Source organism: Pseudopodoces humilis, chromosome 14, assembly GCF_049639895.1.
Source record: "Pseudopodoces humilis isolate 2021_Gansu_Grassland_sample_001 chromosome 14, ASM4963989v1, whole genome shotgun sequence".
NCBI lineage: Eukaryota > Metazoa > Chordata > Aves > Passeriformes > Paridae > Pseudopodoces > Pseudopodoces humilis.
Genome location: NC_142213.1, coordinates 1,416,635 through 1,437,832, shown reverse-complemented (window position 1 = coordinate 1,437,832; position 21,198 = coordinate 1,416,635). Strand labels below are relative to the sequence as shown.

Genomic DNA, 21,198 nt, shown 5'->3' with positions numbered 1-21,198 from the left:
AGGTTGCAATGCTGTCTTTGGGTTGATATGTTCTTTTCTCCTTCAGGAAGCAGGCACGAGAGAGGAAGGGGAGGAGGGCGAGGGGAGAGAGGAGGAGGATTCAAATACCAATAGAATATGATTTTTTTTTTCCAGCTGGATCCTTCCAGAAGGCAGATGTGATGTGGGGAATGTTGAAACGCTGATTTGTTGTGAATTCACCTGGAAAACGGAGCCGAGGAGGGAAGTGCAGCAAGGCTGTTTGTGTGGGAATAAATATTCCTGGTGGGGGAGCAGAACTCACCGAGTGTTGATGCCAAGAGCAACACACACTCCTGAGGCATCTTTCCCCTCCAAAAACCTGCAAACCAGCCAACTGCACCAATTATCCCGAGCTCCATGGAGAGCCTGGCAGGTGCTCCCACCCTGTCCCCCTCACTCCTTGTTTAGATCAAGATGCTCCTTTATTCCAGCACATTAATGTGCTCTTTAATAAAAACAACCCCCCCCAGCCTTATGTATCAATAAAATTATTAACAAACTGCCAGGAAGAATCATGGAATGGTTTGGGTGGGAAGGGACCTGAAAGCTCATCCAGTTCCATGGGCAGGGACTCCTTCCACTATCCCAGCTTGTTCCAAGCTCCATCCAACCTGGCCTTGGGCACTTCCAGGGATCCAGGGGCAGCCCCAGCTGCTCTGGGCACCTGTGCCAGGGCCTGCCCACCCTCACAGGGAGGAATTCCTTCCCAATATCCCACCTAACCCTGCCCTCTGGCAGTGGGCAGCCATTTCTCCTTCTCCTGGCACTATCTGTCTATATAAAAAGTCCTTTTCTCTCCTTTTCCCAAGGCATTGGAAGGCTGCAATGAGTTCTCCTTGGAGCATTCCCATCAGGAGACAGAGCTTTCCACACAACAACTGGATTTCACTGGCCAGAGACACAAACTCTGTTTTCCTGGCTGCACTTGTTCCACCTGAAACAGCTCCTGGCCCTTCCCTTGCTCCTCAAATTGAAAGAAACAACCACTGCCCTGGGAGCAAACCCAGCATGGGAAGGACTTGACCCTTCAGCTTTGTGCTGAAGTTCAGATCTCCCAAGCCTTTGTTTCCTTCAGCTCCTGAAAAGAAGGAGCAACGAGAGAATTTGAAGCAGCTTTCCCACATTTCACAGCTACTTGGAGTGCACAGAACGGGGATGAGCAGTTAAAACTCCTCCAGAGGATGATGAAGCCACAGCAAGGTACAGAAAAAAAAAGCCAAAAATGTAGTGGTGGACAGAATTCTCTCACCTGTGGTCAGGGCTGCTGAGGGAGCAGTGCTGGAGCATCGAAGGCAAGAACACAAGCAGAAAACACAGGTGAGTTTCTACCACAGTTACTGAGCAGCAGCAGCAGCAGATAAGGAGGATTTGAAGTTCAGCATGTGCTTAAGGGTGATACTGGCATGGTGGAGGAGGGATTTTGGGTGCATCTCAAAATCTGGGATCTCCAGGCACAGCTCAGCTGCCCAGCCCACCCTGCACACACAGCTCTGCACAGCAAATGCCTCTTCCCAGGAATTCAAGCAGCAGCTCCCAGAAACTACCTGGGAGAGGGGTCCCAGCCAGGCAGAAAAGAAGCAGGCACAAGGATTTCTCTCTCCTCCTGTTCTTAATTATCCTCAGAGTTACTACAATGGAAAGAATTTTTAAATTTGGGCATTTTCTTGTCCCCATTTATAACGCATGTTTACTTTTAGCACATTATTTAGTTTGGACCCGGCAAACAAAACACTCAGCTGCAGTTTCATGTTCTCCTTTGCTAGCCCAGGGCTGTTGTACTTGGCTTGCAAAAGCTTTATGGAAATGTTTAAATTTAAACAAAAAGACTGTTTTCATTTCAAATTAGAAAAATAATAAACCATCCTTGGTAGGTTTGGTGAACTCTCGAAAAATAATGAAACCAAACCACCCTCCTGCCCTCAGCTGCAGATCTGAGCTGCCTCATGGTCCCTCCTAAATGTAAATGATAAATTATCATTAGCCTGCCTCAATTAAACCACCCCAATGGAATGCAACTTCCACAAATGTTTTATTTATGACCAGTTTGCAGGCTGGAGCACGGTGCCCAGTTAATGAAGGATCACTTTCTGCAGGGCTCAGAGATGCTCACCAGGGGGAGGGGGCTGTGCTGTCCCTGTGATCCCGCAGCAGGATTGATTGCATCCTTCTGTAATGAGAGCTGGGACAAGGGGGGCTGGCAGTGCCACTGGGGGGTTATTTTGAAGTGATCATATCTGCATTTGTGTGCAGGCAGCACATAGCAATAATGTGGTGTCTAAACCTCCCTGAGTGGAACTTTCATCAAGCACCAAAGTGAGAGATGTGAGGGTCAAACCACCCGGTACCTCAGAGCACGGAGAGTGTGGGGAACAAATTCCTGCTCTTTACACACCAATTTGTTCCAACACATGAAAAATATCGAGGTCCAAAAGAGTAAAGAGTTTAAAAAGATCAGGAAGACAAGAGCAGACCCTGGCTGCTCACAGCAAAGTTGAGCACAGACCCTCTAAATGCAAATTTGGATTAAAACGGCACCATTATCTGGGGTGCAGCAGCGGCTCCTTATTCACACAAACACCTGGACTTGGGGCACAGTAAAAGTGTGAAGCAAAGCCCCCTGAGCCCAGCAAGGAGCTCTGCACTCCCTGCAGCCCCCCAGGGCTGTGTGAAGTGCCCAGGGCATAGACTCACCCCTCCTGCAGGGATGTGGCCGGGCCACCAGGCGATGGCCGGCTCCCTCATGCCACCCTCGAAGGTGGTTTGTTTGCCACACAGGAAAGGCCCATTGCTTCCTCCTAGGGACAGAAAAGAAGCTTTAAAACCCCACAAAACACCAGCATTTCAAAAAGACACTGTCATCCAGGCTGCTTTGAAATGAATTCTTGTTTCTGCATGGATGCTTTTTCAAACAACACAGCCAGAGTTGGGTTTTTTGTCATTATTTCCTTGTTTGCTGTGTTGTGGTTTTGTTGTGGTTTTTTTTTTTTTTCAATATCCATTTGTGATGAAATTTTAGGAGTGTCTTTTAAGCACATGGAGAAAGTGACAGATAAACACACCTTGCCATCAACAACCAAATGAAAAACAAACCCCAAACAAACAGGAAATACCTCACTGGTGTTTGCATTCTCTCTAAGGGTGTCAACTGCTGTCTGTAACCAAAGGAAATCTGACACTTTCAGGCAGAAATAGCATTTTTTCATAATAATTTTAAATTTTACAGTACCAGAACAATATTAGATGAAGGTATAATCCTGCATTCCCTGAATGCAGGTCACTCTGAGATGGCCAGGGCTTTGCAGGAATATCTGGAATTTTAACCCAACCTTGGAGCTCAGCTGGCCAAGGAACAACCAGGGAGGTCTCATAACTGATTCCAGGTCACACAAAGTCAAAGCCAGTGGCTGAGCTGAAATCAGAACTGAGGTTACTCCCTGCTCTGTGGTTCAATAACCACAAGCCAAGCCTGGCTCCAAAGAGAAGAGAGCAGGTCCTAAAATCAATTTGCAGTGATTTGTTTCAGAGAAACCATCATTTAAACAAAAGAAAATTTGTTAGGTAACAAAAATAGTTTCTCTTCTTGTTATTTTTCATGAGAGCTAAAGAATGAGGGACTCTTGAACTCTCTCTAATTGCAGAGAAGGCTGAAATATGCATTTGGCAGACGGAGAGTAAACACCCTGCTAAGTTACTGAGCCTGGTTCTCAATAAATTACAGAATATTCCCTCTCTGACAGTGCAAATACACACAGGTAACAGCAACACTGGGGCAGGAAAAATTCCATTTGGCCAAGGACACCTCCTCCAACAGTGACCAGAAGCACTGAACATAAATTATTCCAAACATAAATACTCTTGTCTTTTGAGGCTTCTCCTAACTCACAACACAGACCCCCCACACAGGGGTTTTTTCTCCTTAGAGAATGAGATTTAAGATCTAAAAGAGATTTCCCAAGGCCAGGTTTGTTCAGTTGAGCCTCACCTTGTTCGGGAGCTGAAATGAGAGCAGCCCCATTATCAGAGGTGAAAAACACAAAGGTGTTCTCACTGATCCCCAGCTGCTGGAGGTGCTTCAGGATTTTCCCAATGCTGTCATCGATTTCCCGCACAGCATCCCCATACCTGAGGCAAAAGGAGATGCAAAACACTTAAAGCAGCAAAAAAAAAAAGGGTCAGCACAACGTTCAGTGGATTTAATTTGTACCTGTGCTGCAGAAATCCTTCTCATGCATCAGGTTTTCTGCTGCCACTGCAAACTTTTGTGTCTCTGGCCTGCAGATAGCAGCCCCTCTGGGGTGTTGAGGGTCAGGGCTTGGACAGAGAAATTCAGCCATAAAATTCACAAACAGAGGCAAACCCACCTTGTCACACACTGGGAGGCAGTAACATGGCTTTCCTTATGGTTAGAAACTTTTTGAAGCAACACTCCCAGCGTCTACAGAGCTCTTTGCCTCCTCCAAACTGCATTTTTAGGAGTGCTTTTCTATTTGCTGGTCTGATTTACAGGCTTTTAAAACAGGCACTAATGATACAAAAGCCTTCTAAAAAATCATCTGTGCCACAGACAGCATTTCATTCCTCACACAACCAGCAAAGGAGCTTAGAGCCCCCCTCTTCCCCCTGGGGTCACGTGAGCTTCAGTTCAGATTAAAGCCAAATAATGAAAGAACAATCCAAGCAAATAATGCATTTCAGCACACACACACTTGAGGAGTGATCCATCCCCTTGGATCTACCAACCACTGCTCAGGTTGGCTGTTCCAGCTGCAGGAGGTATTCATTAAAACAACCCCAAAACCAACATCCCCAAAAGCAGAACTTACAGCCCTCTCTGACTCGTGCCCAGGAACTGTTTGGAGGCATAAACAGGAGCGTGGGTAGCATCAATAGCCCAGTATAAAAAAAATGGTTGCTGGCTGGCCTGCTGCTTGCTAATAAAATCCAGAGCTTCCTGTAAACAGCAATAAAAATGAATTTATCCTCTGCTGTCGAAATTTCTCAAAAAAAAATAAATTAAAAAGCATGAAGTCACCTTGGCTTAGAAGCCAGTACTAAAATAGTACCTGCAGGTAGAGCTGAGTCAAGTTGGCTTCACCTGTCTTCAGATCAATTTTGAAATCTTCATAGTATCTTAAGATAAAAGGAATCAGAGGGGAAAAAAATCAATCCTAAGGAATAAACATCACAAAAAGGCTTTTTTTCCCCCTTTTATGGATTTTTTTCTGCTGTGTAAGGAGGTGACAAACAAGACACAGTTAACACTCAGCAAATCCTCTTCAATATTAAAAATATGTCACCATAATTGTTCTTATGGGAGAAAGTGGTGATGCAGCTTGATCCAAATTAATGACTTCAAGTTTTGGACAGACCTGAGGGACTGGCCTTTTGCTGTAAGGGGCAAAATGCTTAAAAATCCCATGGTGATTCATAAAGAGCTGGCTGAAATGTGAATAAAATTCCAGAAGTACACAACAACTTTCAGTGAGACAGAGAAATGCTGAAGCAGAACTTGGGCTGCTTTGGAAACATTATTTTAGAGGGATCTTCAGCCACCAGTAAAGCAGAGAAGGGCTGGGGAGTAACAGCAGTGAAATGAGACAACACCAGAGGGAAAAATGAATGGACAAGAAGGGCCCAGACTGCAGACTGGGAGTTATGCAAACACACAAAATGTTATTCCAAACAGGAAGAGAAGGAACAAAGAGGTCTTTCAGCACAGAATGGGAGCAGCTTCCAAGAGTGGAGTGAAAGGCTCACAGGAAGCCTTCAGGATGAGCAAACAGCTCTGGGAGGGCAGCTCCACATCCCTACACCATCCACATGACACTTCCAGGTTGGTCATGGTGTCGGATCTCTATTAAGCACAGAATTGTGGAATCCCAGCATGGTCTGGGTTGGAAGGAACCCTGAAGCCCCTCCAGGTCTGCAATGCCAGCAGGGAGAGCCCAGACAATGCCAGTGGCAGGCAGGGAGCTGGGTTACCTGCCAACCATCTCCCAGTCCCTGTACACGGGGATGTTGGGGCGCTCTCTGTTGTCGTAGGGCCCAAAGTGGCAGTTTGGGGACCCAAACCACTCATGAAAGCCGTGCCTCAGTGGGTGGAACTGGGGCCGGTGCCCCAAGTGCCTGGGAACAAGAGCAACAGGTCAGAGTTGCAGTTCTGCAAAGCAGCAAAACCTCAGCTCATCACAACAGCATGCAAGAACACAGTCTCTGCTTAAGAAATCAAAACTCAAAGCATTTCAATCACAAATTACTCCAGAGCAGTGTCTTGAGGTCTCTCACACTTGTTGCAAGCACAGCCATGCAGACTCACCCCAGTGCTCACTTATATTCCATTTTATTTACTCTCCAATCATTGTTTTCCACTTTTTCCTTCCACTGGTGTCTTCTCCCATGCTGCCTGATGATCAGCACTGATGGACTACACTGCCCCAAACCACTGCAGAAATGTATATAATGTTTTACTTGAGGATTCTGATCTATGACAAGTCCCTTTTATCCCACTGAGCTGTAAAAACACAAGGCAGAGCTCATGAAATGCACCATTCTATCCTCATTCCCTTTATGGAGCATTCACACTGCCAAAATGGTACAAAGAGACCTGAATGGAAATAAAATTAGGTTTTTGTGTGCACACGTGGACATAAACCATGTTTAGCTACTCCTGATGACAGCTCCTCTCTACTGTGCAGTTTGAAAATCCTCCATCCTTAACTTCCAGGTGAAGCTCCTCTCTAATCTCCAGGTTTTATACTGCAAATTCTACATTTCCTGCATTTATAGCACCCTGAAAACAGAGAATTCCCATCTTCTCTGTCTCTAAAGGGGATCTTGGTATCTTAATGTTTATTTAATCATTCCACCTTCCCCTCATGAGCCTGGATCTGCCCCCTGTCCACTTTGTGCCATCCTCCTCTGAACCTTCTGAACAAAAAAGGCATAAAATGCATTCCCTTGGAATCAGAAAATGATCCTTGGAGTTACTCTGAGCTATTCCAAACTGAGTTATTACAGAAATAATCTTCATTTCAGCTATAATTACAGCTCAATGATGTAACTGCCACTGCAGGTCTGACCTGCAGGATTCCACCCTTTCCCCATTTGTAGATGTGGGAACACAAAGTTATTCTTGGCTGTTTCTACAGCAGGGGAGATGGAAAAACACCTTATTCTAATAAAGCCCTAAAAGAACTTAGAGAGACATTGAACAATGACTGAGATCCAGATCAGTCTCTGCATCTTACAGCACAAAAACCTGAGATTTAATGAAACAAATTTCACATTGGTTGTGGGCAATACTTGACTTGCAAACTTATAATTAAACCATAGAATTTACTGTCACAGGACACCCTGGACAGTTTTTAGAAGGGATTATGAAACAATAAGAAAATTTTCTGCTGGAAAACCTCTGTGAGGCCAGGGTGAGACTCCAATTTTACCTTGCATTTCTTTACACCTTTCCAGGGAGCAGGTATCACTCCCAGCCCTGTCCAGGAGAAGTTTTTTGGATGCACAATAATGCCCTGCACATTCCTGCTTGGTCCTATTCCTACTAACAGCTGCAGGTCCTTCCAGATTTGCTTTTTTTTTTTTTTCCACAGAACTGGCACCAATCTGCATTTGCCTTGTTTATTCCTTTTCCCTGGGTGTATGAATTTCCATTTATTAGCACTGAACTGCAGCTGATTGCACCCAGCCCAATGAGCTGATCCTTCAGAGCCTTCACTCTCCTGCTTGGATTTCTGCTGATAAATAATTCACTGTCTCAGGGTTGCATTGCTTTCTTCCCAATTCCAGCAGGTGAATCCAACCACAATTGAAACTCACCCTCCTCCAACTTATTAATGAAACTGATAAAGAAATTCCTGTTACCTTCCACAGGAGTTTAGTTTATTAATAAAAACCCAACATATAGCAAGAGTCAAAGATAAAAACCATGTAGGTGCTCAAGGCAAATTCCAAGAGAATATCCTGGTGTTTTCTGATTAAATAAGTGGTGTGAGGTGTGGATAAAAGCACAGAGTTGAGGAGTTTATAAATACAAATACACATCCAAACAAAACCCCATCAACTCTTTGTATGAAGATATATTAAGTACTTGTAATGGGAACACTCAAGAATTGATCCCAGCAGGGGGAAGATCCATCACACTTTCCAAAGTTGGACATTTGAGCTTCTAAACAGTTTTGTTTCCCCTGTAATTCTGTTTTTTCTGCTGCTCCTTCCCAACACACACAGAGTGAAATCTCAAAGCAAGAGATCTCCAAATCAATTTACCATTTGCCAATGATCTTATTGGTGTAACCAGCTTTCTTCAGGAGCTCTGGAAGCAGCAATTCAGAATCTTGGATTCCTCCTACTATATCCTGTGGTGTGTAAGCTGTGGAAAACAAATCGAAACCATCCTTCTGACTCTTCAAAATATTACAGCAAACAGCTCATGTACTGAATCAGAAATAGCAATTAGTTTGGAGTCCCAGCAATGCCATTCCTTGGAAGTTCTCCCATTGGGATGGGGAGAATAAATTGATCCAGGGAGACCAAAGGGAGATTTCCACCCACTGGTGAATGAGGGCAAATAATAATGGGAGCTGCCACCCCAGAATGGAGGTGAGGTCCTTGAAAGGGAGATGTTATAGAAATTCAGGTTGTAAATTTGTTTTGTGTTTTCTAAAATGAAAATTATTTTCTCCTAAATCAAACAGCCAATAAAGGTGCTCAGACTACAAGAGCTGATATATTACAGATTGGACCTGATGATCCCAAAGGTCTTTTCCAACCTAATTCATTCTGTGATTCTGAAAGAAATGAAGAGTCTCTCTCAGCCCCTGAGGCTTTCAGGTATGACTTTGCTCTGGGAATCAACCCCTGGCTGCTGATTCCTGCCCAGCCATGTCCCAGCACGTGGTATTTGTCACTCTGGGACCCAAATCAGCCCAGGGATCTTCCCTGGAAGCACCACAGGCACAAGGGATGGAAAACTCCTCTAAAACTGGGTAGAAATCTGCCTGCTGAACAGCCAGATCTCCCCTCTGGGTATTAACACCTCCACCTTCACCAGACCACAACTCCCCTGCCCAGAGGAAACGATTCTCAGCCAGCAGAAACAAATGGCATCAAGCAGCCTGGTTTATCCTCTTAATTTGAGGAGATTTTCTGCTTGATGAGGAGGAAGCAATAAAATTCACACTTATTACCAGCACTTAACAGGGTTTGGTGACACTGCAACATCCATGGGGAAGATCCCCTTTGTCCAAAGAGAAACTTCCTACAAGGCACAGAGGGAAATCAGGAGAGGAAGGGAGATCAGGAATGAGGCTCCTACCATTCCTGGCGTGTCCATTTGTGGTGTAAAAGCCATTTCTGACCGGGAGCCGGCCCGTCAGCAGTGCTGCCCTTGCTGCAAACAACACAAACAATTATTTATATCCATTCTCTGCTTAATATTCAGATTATTGTAGGAGGACAAGGCCAGCACACAGTGTGGAGTGTGTCAGTGTCCTCTTGTCACAGCCAGCCACTAAATCACTCACAGCCTCCCATGAGTCATGGGGAGAATCAGTTCTGATGCATCATTTGAGTTATTCCAGCTGAAATTTGGCCCCTTTATTAAATTAGCCACACTGAAGAGTCATTCCTTTGAATAGTCAATGGAACAGCCCTTATATCTCAGTTATATATATATACTTATTATGTATATAAGAGAAAATCCTAGCATAAACTGATTAGATGCTCAAGGCTAAGCTTTCGAGCTTGACTGAACAAAAATCATGAAATACAAAGAAAGAGCTGTCCAGCTTTGACAATAAAAGTCAAGTCCTGTCTGCAGGGAATATTTAAACAGATGTTTAACTTCAAGCATATGCAGTGCCACCACTGGATTAGCAGGATTTCAGCATATTTTAAATGCCTTTTCTGAGCAAGGACATCATCAACACACTGGCAAGTGCTATCCTAAATGAGAGCCCAAATAAAAAGCCCCTGTTCTTCATTTCTGCTTCAGTTCTTGGCAGCTAATCAGGTTTGAGGGGAAAAAAGAAAGAAAAAAATACCACCTCACATTAAAAAAAAAATGAGGAAAATATCTGCCTCTCCCAGACCCAAATGTTCCTTTTATCTCTTGTCCCTGTCCCGAGAGGCTTGTGAGACACCAGGGTCAAAAGCAGGACACAAACTGCTGCCTTTCCTTTCATGAAAGTCTCACCAGAGCCAACAAAATCAGACCAAATATGCCCAGCAACAGTTCAGATCCTGCTTTGTTTAACCCAAAATGAGAAAGATGAAAAACATGCAATGACTGGGACTGGAATACTGAACTGAAATGGTATAAAAATCCTTTAGCTGGACTGATCACTGAACCAGTGCTTTGTACAAACTGAAAACTGTCTGTTTTCCAATCCAAACATAAATAAAAAGGGAGCAAAATGCAAGATCAAAGCAGCAAATCCAATCTCTGGCCTGAGGGCAGTCACTGGTTTGGTTGTTAATTCATGTCAGAGGCTGGCAAACACCCCAAGCTCCTCAGAGGGAGATGTTTCTCATGCTTACATGGTTCAAACTGCAGTTTACTTACAGGGAGAGCAGAGGGGGTTGGCAGTATAAAAATCCAGGAAAAGCATCCCTTCTGCAGCCATCTGGTCTAGGTTAGGGGTTTCCTTAGAAGGCTCTCCGAAAGCTCCCAAATCCCCCCAGCCCATCTGTAAAAGGAACACACCACAAGATGTCAAAGTCCCTTTCCACAAGCACATTTTTGGGCCCACATAACACATGCACTGTGTGCCTTAATTTATAAATTTTTACAGTGCTCATCTCCCTACTCAGCACTTCACAAATGCGATGAAAATGATCTCTGCCAGCCCTGTGGAGCAGGGAACTCTTCCACTTTCCCCTGGAGGGTGGGAAATTGAGGCACACACAGGATTAAATGACCTATTAACAGGTATTAAAGCACTTGGAAGAAGCCCAGTGCCTTCACTCTTACTCAGAGGCCTGAAGCACACCCAGAGCAAGGAGGAAGAGGAAATTTCACATGATTCACTCAGGGTTGTGCAGCTGCCATGTCTGAGCATTCAGTCCCTGCCCTGCTGTCTGTGCTGGAGCCCAGGATTCCACCTCAGCCTCTGATCTATCCCTCTGCAGGACTGGAAACACAAGGAAAGGCCTGAACTCAGAAGCACTGCAGGAAAAGCAAGGAAGGGTTTTAAAAGTCAGAGGGATCTGCCAGAAGCATCACAAATCACTGTGTTTATCTGTAGGACTGTGGTTTCATCCTGTTCTTCTTCCTAATTCCAAGGGATCACACACCAGGAGAACAACAAAATCCCATCAGGGCGTCTGTGTTCACTGCTGAAAACCACTCCTGGGAAAAACACAGCTTCAGGCAGAAGGTTCTAGAAGGGAGCAGCTTAATGAGCCATTAGGTGTTGGGGATTCTGCTGTGCTTTAGAAAAGGCAAGAGGTTCCTTTGATCCAGGTGTGTGTCAGGTGAGCCATGGATGCACAGGGTGGGATGCATCCAGATCCTCAGGAAACCACCTGGTGCCATCAGTTTGGAAAAGAAAATCGTTTCAGAGTTGCAGAGATGGTTTCTAAGTTAAGAAGCAATTAAATGTCTCTCCCTGACACTGGGATGAGGAATTAAAATGGATTCACCACCAACTTCTTGATTTTTCTTCATCATCAAGGAAGAAAGACAAAATAATCTCACGTTGCTCTAATTCCAGAGTCCCAGGGGATAAAGGGGAAAAAACCCCATGGAGATGTATTTTTAATGAACATATGAAATAAATCAGTAGTTCACAGAAACTGCAGACTTGTGCCTAACCAACACTTCCAGAGTAGGAGATTCCCTGTCCCAGAGAGCTTTCCTCTGGAAAATTACAAATGTCAGCTTGGGAGGGGGAAATATTCCTGAAGGGAAAACTGAAATCACAAGATCACTGAGGTAGGAAAATATTCCAAGTTCAAGCTGTGCCCAGTCCCCATGTCATCCCCAGCCCAGACCACTGAGTGCCACATCCAGTCCTTCCCTGGACACCTCCTGGGGTGGGGACTCCAAACCTCCCTGGGCAGCCCCTTCTAGAGACTGCCAGAGGCTCAGCTGGCTGGAAAAGCAGGGAAATATCCTGCTCAGGAATGTAGGAACAGCATGGAAACAACAGGCAGGATAAACTGGGAAGGGTTTGCCCACCCTTGTGAGCTCCTTGTGTAGTTTCAAACAGCAACAAACACATTTCCACCACAAACACACCTGGAAGGTGACAGGAAATTATTAGGAGAGAAGCAAACCAGGTAGATGGCAGCAACCCAAATGTGTTGGAAATTAATATTATTCCTTATCCATCTGGCTGGAGGTGCAAAATTGAAAAGATTTTCAGGTAGAAATAAATCTGAAATTATTTCTGCTCTTTAATAATTTACTGTCATTTTTTTCTTCCTAGTTCAGAGAGCCAAAATGAACAGAAATAGCAGAAAATGAGCAAATGAGCAGAATTAGCTAAGAAAGCAGACTTCTCTTCTTGCTTAGTTTTTCAGGAGCCGCCAACTCCCTCCTTGTGACCAACAATCTTTAGTGTTGGAAGGGAGATCGTCCAGCCCAAGGCAGGGACACCTGGAGCAGGTGACACAGGAACACGTCCAGGTGGGCTTGGAATGGCTCCAGAGACCCCAGACCCTCCCTGGGCAGCTGTGCCAGGGCTCTGCCACCCTCCATGGACAGAGCTTCCTCCTCACGTCGAGAGGGAATTCCTCGTGGTTTAGTTCGTGGCCATTGCTCCTGGTCCTGGACAGCGCTGGGAACAGCCTGGCACCGTCCTGTGCCAGCCCGTGGAGATATTTATACGGATTGATGGGATCCCCTGTCAGCATTCCCTTCTCCAGCGGGCCATGCCCAGCTCCCGCAGCGCCTCCTCAGCAGGGCGATGCTCCAGACCCCTCACAGCCCTTCCCTCCATGTCCCACCCCCGCGGGGTGACTCCCCCGGGGCGACACCAGCCCCGCCCCCGCCGGCACCTCCCTGCCGTGCCCCACTCACGTCGTCCATGAGGAGGAGGAGGATGTTGGTGTTGGTGGCGGCGGCGGCGGGGCCCAGGGCCCAGCAGAGCCACAGCGGGCCCAGGGCCCAGCAGAGCCACAGCGGCCTCAGCGCCGCGCTCGCCATGGCAACCGGGCCCGCGCGCCACGTGACCTCTCCGCGCGCCGCACGTGACCGCGCGCGCCGCACGTGACCGCGGGCCCGCGGCACCACGTGAGCCGGCGGGAGGGGCGGGGCCAAGATGGCGGTGTGCATCGCCGTGATCGCCAAGGAGGTGCGGGGACACGGCCGGGCCGCGGGGACACAGGGGATAGCGGGGACGGGCTCTGCGGGCTGAGTGGGACAGCGGGGACAGCTGGTGTCATGCGGCCTGAGTCCGGCCGGGTGGAGCAGTGAGGTCTGAGCAGGGAATAGAGGCCTCAGGTTGAGGGGAACAGGGGGTCAGTGGGGTGTGGGGAAGGGTGAGGGGAAAGAGGCTGGGGCTCTGGTTTTGGGGTGCGAGCAGGACTGGGGCTGTGGGGCCGGGGAGAGGGGAATGGGCAGGATGTCGGGCTGTGGGGTCTGGATAGGGGTGAGGGCAGCACAGCAGAGCCAGGGGCAGTGGGGCAGACACTGGGGTGAAATGGGCTGGGCAGGAGCAGGACGGGCACAGTGTGAGGGTGCTCTGGGCTGTCCTGCTGGGAGAGAAGGGTTTTCCTTGGAAGAGACAGGCACAGGCTCTGCTGGGACAGGAGAGCAGACACACCTGTGTCTTGTGTGGTGCCTGTGAAAATGGCTCTGCTGCCATGGGGACAGCAGTGCTGCAGCGTGGGAAGGGGGCTGTGCTGGGAACGTGAACAGTTAAAGTGCTCTGACAGCAACAGATCCCAGCCAGTGTGATTTGTTCTGCTCCCAGAATTACCCCCTGTACATCCGGAGCGTCCCCACAGAGAACGAGCTGAAGTTCCACTACACCGTGCACACCTCCCTGGACGTGGTGGATGAGAAGATCTCAGCCATGGGCAAAGCCCTGGTGGACCAGAGAGAGCTGTACCTGGGGCTCCTCTACCCCACTGAAGACTACAAGGTGTATCTTTGTCATGCCTTTGGCCATTGTGGGTTTAATTGAATCACAGGATATCCTGAGCTGGAAAGGATCATCCAGTCCAACCCCAGCCCTGCACAGACACCCCAGCAATCCCACCCTGGGCATCCCTGGCAGCACTGTCCAAAGGCTCCTGGAGCTCTGGCAGCCTCAGGGCTGTGCCCATTCCCTGGGGAGCCTGGGCAGTCCCCAGAACCTTTCCCTGATCTCCAACTAAACCTTCCCTGTCCCAGCTCCAGCCCTTCCCTGGGTCCTGTCCCTGCTCATAGGGAGAACAGCTCAATGTCTGCCCCTCATGAGGAAGTTCCCTCATGTTTCCTCTCAGTTTGGGCACATTCCAGCCTGGTTTAGTGGCTGTGTGAGAATCCTTAACCCTGCCCAGGTACGGCTACGTGACCAACTCCAAGGTGAAGTTTGTCATGGTGGTGGATTCCTCCAACACAGCCCTGAGGGACAACGAGATCCGCAGTGTGAGTGCACCAGAGCAGAGCTACCTCGGTGGGTCTGCTCCTTCCAGCTCCTCAGGAAGTGCTGAGAAACAAAAGATTAACGACTTCACCCCCTCTCCCTTTTCAGATGTTCCGAAAGCTGCACAATTCCTACACAGACATCATGTGTAACCCTTTCTATAACCCTGGGGACAGGATCCATTCCAGGTGAGTGGGTTGTCCACATGGATCTGTCTCTTTGACACCTTTCTGGAATTTTCAAGGCACCTCTGATGCAACAGGACTGACCCTGTGGTTGGCCAGTTCAGGTGTGTGTGCTCTAAGTGCTTTAATGAGAACAGTGATGTTGGTTTTGGGCCAATCTTACTCACTAAAAACTGATGGTGTCATAAAAAGTTATATTGAACTCACTCCTGCCTCAGAACTGAGGTCACAAACATTAAGGCAAGAAAATGTTTGTTTTTTGGGGGAGAAAAAAATTACCTGAAAATAGAGGTAAGCAATATTGATGGCCTTAGAAGTCTTTTTCAAATTTAATAGTTGTGAATATTAAAATGTGACAGGAACAGGTTAAAGAGTGAACAAGTGCCTTGTCCAGGGTTTATCCTCAGGTAAGGACAAAGATTCAGCACATGGAATTCCTTATCTATGAGGGTCAGTGTCCCTGTTGTCCCATTGTAACCTCACAGGGAATTTTAATAAATTGGGAGTTCCTATGGCCTAGGCAAGAACAACTTTGCAGAGACAGGGCAGCAGCCAGGGTAAGACCTTTCCTCACTTCTGCTTAATTAAAATTCATTAATCCCTCAACAGCCTGTGCTGTAAAGAGTAAAACCCTGTGTCCAGCTTAGGAAAAGCCAGGCAGAGGCAGGGTGAGAAAGTGATTTTGTTACAAAAGCTGTGCTGTGCAGAGTGAGCTGCTTCCTTTAATAATGTGTTTATTTTCCTCTCCAGGGCTTTTGATACCATGGTGAACTCCATGATGATGCAGGTGTGCTGAACCCCTTCCCACCCCCCTGGGAAACATTCCCTGTGTGCAGGAGCGTGCCTGCAGTGCTGTAAATATTCCATTCTGTACAATAATTTAAATTTATTCTGTGTAAAATAAACCTGACACCTGCAAGGCTTGCCTGGATTTGTACTCAAGCAAACAGAAACCACTGCTCACAGAATCATGGAATGGTTTGGGTGGGAAGGGACATTAAAGCCATCTCATTCCATGGGCAGGGACATCTTCCACTGTCCAGGCTGCTCCAACCCCCTGGAACAAGAGGAGCTGCTCTGAGGTCCCTTCCAACCCAAACTATTCCAGGAGTTTCCCTGCCTGGGCTGATTTCTGAGTCACTGTTTGCTGTTACCACTTTGCACCTCATCCAGACACACTCCACAGTGATTCCCAGCCCAGGTAGAGCAGCTGGAATAAATCCACCCAATCCAGCCAGGGATTAAGCCATCAGGATTGCACAGCTGCCTGGCTCATCCCAAATTAATCTCTATTAGCATCTCCTCCCCTGCAGCTCCCTGCTGTTCTAATTACAGACTCCCAAATCAGTAGCAGGTATTTATATGGAATAAAAGCACAAATTGCACTGGAAAAGCATCCCAGCTTCATCACTCCTGCTCCAGCAGAGGAGATGCAAGCAGGAGCAGGCACACCTCCACTGCAAAGCAGCTCATCAGTTAAAAACCACAGAAACCAGCTAAAAATAACAGATCTGCCCAGCCCCAGGGGATCCCAGGAGCCTGGAGAAAGCCAGAACTGCACACCAAGTTCACACAGCAGGATCATTTATTTTAAAAATAAGTAACAGTTTCAAATACTTTCTCAAACAGAACTTAAGTACATTTTATCAGCAACCACCTGGAATATCATGGGAGGTTCAAGCCTCTCCCACCACCTCCACGAGGCACAGCTGTGCACTGCTATCCACAAACATTTTCATCTAAAAGACTTGGCTGTTTTCACTCACAGAGATGGCAGCTCAGTGTTGCCTCTTCCACAAGAGAGTCTGAACACCCCAAAGTGGTTTTTTATTAAAAAATAAGCCTCAAAAAATTATAATCCTATCAAACAGAAGCCCTAGAAAAAGGTGGTTTATAGTCTAAGCCTAAGGGTAGCTGAAATCAAGGTCAGTCTCAGCAGCTCTGAGGACCATATCAACACAACATTAAGAGTTAAGGACCCAAGCTTTAAAAAATACCTAGAAATCTTAAAAGGAAAAAAAAAAGAAGTTGGATTTTTAACCTGGCAATGCCCCTGAGATCTGAAAAGCTGCTTTAGGAGTCAGTTGCATCTGGGTTAGAGGAAGCCTAACCAAAGATCCCATAAGATTAGTGAGAGAATTAGATAATAAAACCTATTTAAACATAAAACATGCAGAACTTTCCCCAGGAATGCTGTCTGCAAAGGTTCCCAGCCTGTCTCTTCTAACACAAAGTTTTTCTTTTAAAAACACGTGGCTTCAGAGCCCATAAACACAAAATCAGCAGGAAAGGGCAGAGCCAGGAACCTTCTTCACTGGTACCCAGCTCCTGTGGTGCTCTTTGGTCCTGAGCCTCCAGCAGGGCTCACACCATCCCCAAATGTGACTCCAGAGCAGGAAGGGTGATGAGAATGAAGAGGGAGACCAGATCAAAGTTTCACCAGTGAAGATGATTTTGAAATGCTGCTACTGCAAGAAATAAAGTCAAATGAGGAGTTGCCAGAACCCTTTGGCCCCTGAAGCTTGGAATGAAAGCAGGAGGGAGGGAAGAGGGGTTTGCTGACATCCAAAATTAAAAAAGAGGAAGGGTTTTGTGACACCCAGGTCTTGGTTAACTACCACAGAGATACAGAGGCTTCCAGAGAAACAAGGGATGCTTCTTCCCTGTTCTGGATGTGCAAATGCAGCAAACTAAAAACCAGACCCAAACCCCATCAGGCTTCCCAAGAGGAAGGTCACATCCATAGGGCTGATGAAGGAAAAGCTCGCCAGCCACCAGATCTGGAGTTGCAACCCAAAACTTCCCATGGATGTGGGAAAGGAAACAGTCTTTAGGATCTTAGGAGAAGAGAAGGCAGAGTCCAGCTGCTGTAGGAAGAGCTGAGGGAGGTTCATGGCCAAGCAGTGGCATGGAGGGCATCCAGCCAGCCAGGAGCCAAACCAAACCCTCCAGGACAGTCCTTTTCCATGGGATAAGGAGACTTGATGGTCTGGGAGAGCTCTTCCTTTCCCAGGACAGTGTTCTCTGGAACGAGCCTGTTCTCCGTGCAAACACAGTCCCCTGGGCAGAGCTGAGGTGGGATGAGCCCTCCTGGGATGCTGGCAGGATGGAGCAGATCCCATCTTCCCTCCTGCAGCCCAGCACAGGGCTCACCAGTAATCCTCACAGCCAGGCAGATGGCAGTTTTAAAATTAATCTGGTTTTTGGCTTGGGTAGGTGTTTTTTAAATCTCTCCAATCCCATCTCCTCGTCTCAGTCCCATCGGCATTGCCAGGCAGTCCAGTCCTTGCTAGTATGGAAAATACCAAGGCAGCAGCCTGGCCCGACCCCTAAACAGGAACAAAACCAACATCCTGAAGCACAGGGGCACAGCTCCCTGCTCCTTCAACCCTTCCCAGGGCTAGGATTCCCCCTCTGCACAGCACCTCCTAAAACAGGGGAGCCCCAAAGCCAGGCACAGGCTGGGAGTGCGATGCCCACCCACCACTCCCCAAATTCCTGCAGGGACAGGGTGACAACTCCAAATTTCCAGGCATTCCTTCCTCCCAGAGCCCTTCTCCATTCTCACAGCCATGTCAGGAGCCAACACAGGGGAAAGCAGGGAACCCTGCTCCACACCTGGGGACCCCCCATGCCCACAGACTCACCTGTAGGTCCTCCCTCGCACCCTGGGCTGCTGTCCGTAGAAGCCTCCCCAGCGGCCCAGCCCTCCCCGGGCATGGAAGAAGCCCCGGTAGCCCCCACGGTCGGTGCTGCTGATGCCAGGCATGTTGGTCCTCTTGGGCAGCACCTGGAGAGTGGGGAGAGGCTGCTGGAGTTGGGATTTGGCACAGCCCCAGGCAGCCAGGGCTGGGAATGGGCAGGGAGCAGCTCCCGAGGGCAGCCTCAGCTCTCACCTTGATGACACGGCCCCTGAACACGCTCTCGTCCAGCTCCACCGCAGCCTTCACGGAGCTCTGCTCCTCAAACTCGATGTAGGCATAGCTGTGAGGGAATGGTGTGAGCAGAGCCCCAGGGACAACCTGGAGACCCCCAGGGACAACCTGGAGACCCCCAGCCCCCCCTGCACGCAGCACTGACCCTTTGGGGTGGCCCGAGAACTTGTCACAGAGGATGGTGACACGGTTGATCTGCCCACAGCTGTTGAAGTGAGACTCCAGCTCTTCTGCTGTGCCCCCGTAATCCACCTGCAATGACAGCCCCCACCCTCAACTGGTGGGTGTGGGACCCACAGCCCACCACGGGAGGCAAAGGGTCCAGCTGGGCCCACTCACACCTCCCCAGCACAGCTCAGCCTCTCCTGAGGGCCAGGAGAGTGCTGAGTGCTCCCACCTGGAACACAAATCCAAGAAGGTTTTGAAGGAACAGGCAACACCACACAACCCACAGGTTCCAGGGGCCTTTGGGGGAGCTGACACTTGCAACAGATGAGCTGCAAGTGGCAAATAATGAGCCACATTCCCAGGCTGGGCAGAGGAGAAACACTTGGGATGGGAACAGCCAGGTTTTGGTGGGGGACAGATGGGCACCGTGCCAGGGGTTTGGGACACACACCCAGCTGGGCACAGAGCAAGGGCTCCCACTTACATTGCCCACGTAGATGGAACGCTGGTCAGCCTCCACCTTCTCCTTGGTTGTCAGTGGGAAGAGAGCTGTGGAGAGGGGAGATTTGTCACAGACAGAGGGACATTTGTCTGTTCGCAGCACAGCTGACACACTGCAAAGCTCCTCAGATCCCTGGTCACAGCCAGGTGTATCCAAATCCTCACTCTGTTACCTGCTCCTCCAGCCCCTTGCCCCTTCTCTTTACACAGTGACTCCTCTACTGCGGCTGTTGGTACTAAACTTAATTACTTGACTGAATAAAGTGCAATTAAGTTAATTTACCACATCTAGGCCCACACAGGTAGGCAGTAAGAGCTGATGGGATCTCCATTAGCACCACACCAGGCCTAGGACCCCCTCACCCACCTTATGTGTCCAGTCCCGGGTACCCAGAGAGGCACAGCCAAATACTCTTGGCTCCAGTTGTCACCCTGTGCCCCAGAGGTGTCCCTGGGGAGGGACAACAGCACCCAGGGACAACCCATACCTGCTTCTGAGCTCATGAACAGGTGGTTATCGGCTTCCAGCTGCAACTCCTTCAACCTCTCATCCTCCTTCTCTATTTCCCGCAGTTTGGCTTTGATGGCCTCCAGCTCCTGAATCCCAAACCAAGAATTGCACGAACAACACACGAAGCAGGGATCACCCCGGGTGTAAAAAAGTTCCCCATTTCCTTTGGGCACCAGGGAAAACTGGTTCCCCATCCAGGCAGGCACTCACCGGGTCCTGAACATCCTGCTCCTCTGGCCTGTTCCCCTCCAGGGGGCTCGGATCTGAGCCCTCATCTGCTGCCTTACACACAGCTGCCACCTCTGTCGCGTCCCAGGACTCTGCCTCCGCTTTCAGGGGCGGTGGGTCCTGCCACCAGATCTCTGAAGTGTCCAGGAAGAGAGGACTGGGCGGGACAAGGGGCAAAAGGGCATTGAACCAACAGCGTAAAGCAACGTTTAACGTCTGAGCTAAAGCCCAACCTCAGCCGGGCAAAGGCTTGCAGGGCGTTTCCAGCAGGAGGGTAAAGAGGTGACATTAATGTAGCTGGTTCTCTGTGCAGCGCAACCCCAGAACCGCAAAGTGCAACTGAAACGTCTCCAGCTCGTACCGGACCGATTCCCAGTTCATGGGGGCTGCACAGGAGACCTGGAAGTAGCCGCCCTAAAGTGGAAAAAAAACCCCAGGGGGCACACGCCCGGCGGGTAGGGAAGGGAGGCAGGGAAAGGAAAGGAGGCCACCAACCAGCAGAACCGCCAGGCTACAGAGAGGGAGCAGCCGGGAGCGCTGCCTCCCGCAGCGAAGGCAGAGCCGCACCCGCCCAAGCCCCGGAGGGCTCAAGGAGGGGCACGCCTTCCCTCCCAAGAGAAGGAGCCGTGGCGGCGGGGAGCAGGAAGGCGGCCCGGCCGCGCTCCGGGGTCGGTGGCCGAGCGGCGGCCGAGCCGTGCCCGCCCGAGGCCCCGCACGCACCTGGCCCGGGCCCCGAACATGCTGCGCGCGGCCCGCCCGAGCGGCGACCACGTGCGGCACTCCCGCCACCACGAGCGGGGCTCGCGCCCGCGCGCCACTTTCACACATCAGCGGCCAATCGGAGCGCGGCGCGCGCCAGGCCCCGCCCGGAGGGACCCGCCGCCCTCCCCCGGGGGCCGCGGGTTCGAGACCCGGCAGCGACGCTCAGCTGGGGCTGATAGGAGTGGGCCGGGCCCGCTCCGCCCCGCCCGTGCACCGAGCCCGCCGGGGGTGCCGGGGGCTGCAGCCAGCTGGGAGCATGGGGGGAGCAGTGGGACTCATCCCTTTGGGGGCACACCTGA

At 49.3% G+C, this 21,198-nt stretch overlaps 3 protein-coding genes across 6 annotated transcripts in view; 1 reads left to right on the top strand and 2 right to left on the bottom strand.

The window, feature by feature from the left end:
- GALNS (galactosamine (N-acetyl)-6-sulfatase) overlaps positions 1 to 13,275 on the bottom strand; it is a 42,630-nt gene extending 29,355 nt beyond the window's left edge. Inside the window, exons 1-9 of one of the 4 annotated variants that reach the window (XM_088062119.1) lie at positions 13,058 to 13,275; positions 10,598 to 10,721; positions 9,350 to 9,424; positions 8,302 to 8,404; positions 6,004 to 6,147; positions 5,085 to 5,151; positions 4,845 to 4,972; positions 4,004 to 4,143; positions 2,713 to 2,816 (exon numbers count right to left, since the gene is read on the bottom strand). In XM_088062119.1, the coding sequence (XP_087918245.1) occupies positions 2,713 to 2,816; positions 4,004 to 4,143; positions 4,845 to 4,972; positions 5,085 to 5,151; positions 6,004 to 6,147; positions 8,302 to 8,404; positions 9,350 to 9,424; positions 10,598 to 10,721; positions 13,058 to 13,183 (1,011 nt within the window). In that variant the 5' untranslated portion in view covers positions 13,184 to 13,275. Of the gene's footprint in view, positions 1 to 2,712; positions 2,817 to 4,003; positions 4,144 to 4,844; positions 4,973 to 5,084; positions 5,152 to 6,003; positions 6,148 to 6,337; positions 6,464 to 8,301; positions 8,405 to 9,349; positions 9,425 to 10,597; positions 10,722 to 12,274; positions 12,959 to 13,057 lie in introns of those variants that run through there. The other 3 variants (XM_005531881.3, XM_014260526.2, XM_088062120.1) reach the window with 3 other exon arrangements.
- On the top strand, positions 13,196 to 15,713 carry TRAPPC2L (trafficking protein particle complex subunit 2L). Its single transcript, XM_005531882.2, has 5 exons — positions 13,196 to 13,331; positions 13,953 to 14,125; positions 14,524 to 14,611; positions 14,718 to 14,797; positions 15,545 to 15,713. Exons 1-5 carry the CDS (start codon positions 13,299 to 13,301, stop codon positions 15,588 to 15,590), a joined length of 420 nt encoding a protein of 139 aa, XP_005531939.1. The 5' UTR covers positions 13,196 to 13,298; the 3' UTR covers positions 15,591 to 15,713.
- A 648-nt stretch (positions 15,714 to 16,361) lies between these two features.
- On the bottom strand, positions 16,362 to 20,996 carry PABPN1L (PABPN1 like, cytoplasmic). Its single transcript, XM_005531883.2, has 8 exons — positions 20,858 to 20,996; positions 20,120 to 20,294; positions 19,887 to 19,995; positions 19,382 to 19,446; positions 18,875 to 18,981; positions 18,691 to 18,778; positions 18,442 to 18,584; positions 16,362 to 18,123 (listed from the first exon to the last, which is right to left on the bottom strand). The coding sequence occupies exons 1-8, from the start codon at positions 20,875 to 20,877 to the stop codon at positions 18,084 to 18,086; spliced, it is 747 nt and encodes a 248-aa protein (XP_005531940.1). The 5' UTR covers positions 20,878 to 20,996; the 3' UTR covers positions 16,362 to 18,083.
- Between the last annotated feature and the right edge of the window lie 202 nt (positions 20,997 to 21,198).

Excerpts from the sequence above, each read along its gene's own strand:
- TRAPPC2L (XM_005531882.2), top strand. The coding sequence starts at position 13,299 with ATGGCGGTGTGCATCGCCGTGATCGCCAAGGAG. Across the intron at positions 13,332-13,952 it reads TCGCCGTGATCGCCAAGGAG|AATTACCCCCTGTACATCCG; the intron begins GTGCGGGGACAC and ends TTCTGCTCCCAG. Across the intron at positions 14,126-14,523 it reads CCCACTGAAGACTACAAGGT|GTACGGCTACGTGACCAACT; the intron begins GTATCTTTGTCA and ends AACCCTGCCCAG.
- PABPN1L (XM_005531883.2), bottom strand. The coding sequence starts at position 20,877 with ATGTTCGGGGCCCGGGCCAG. Across the intron at positions 19,447-19,886 it reads GTTCATGAGCTCAGAAGCAG|CTCTCTTCCCACTGACAACC; the intron begins GTATGGGTTGTC and ends CCCTCTCCACAG. Across the intron at positions 18,124-18,441 it reads GTGCGAGGGAGGACCTACAG|GGGTCGGGCCAGGCTGCTGC; the intron begins GTGAGTCTGTGG and ends GTTCCTGTTTAG.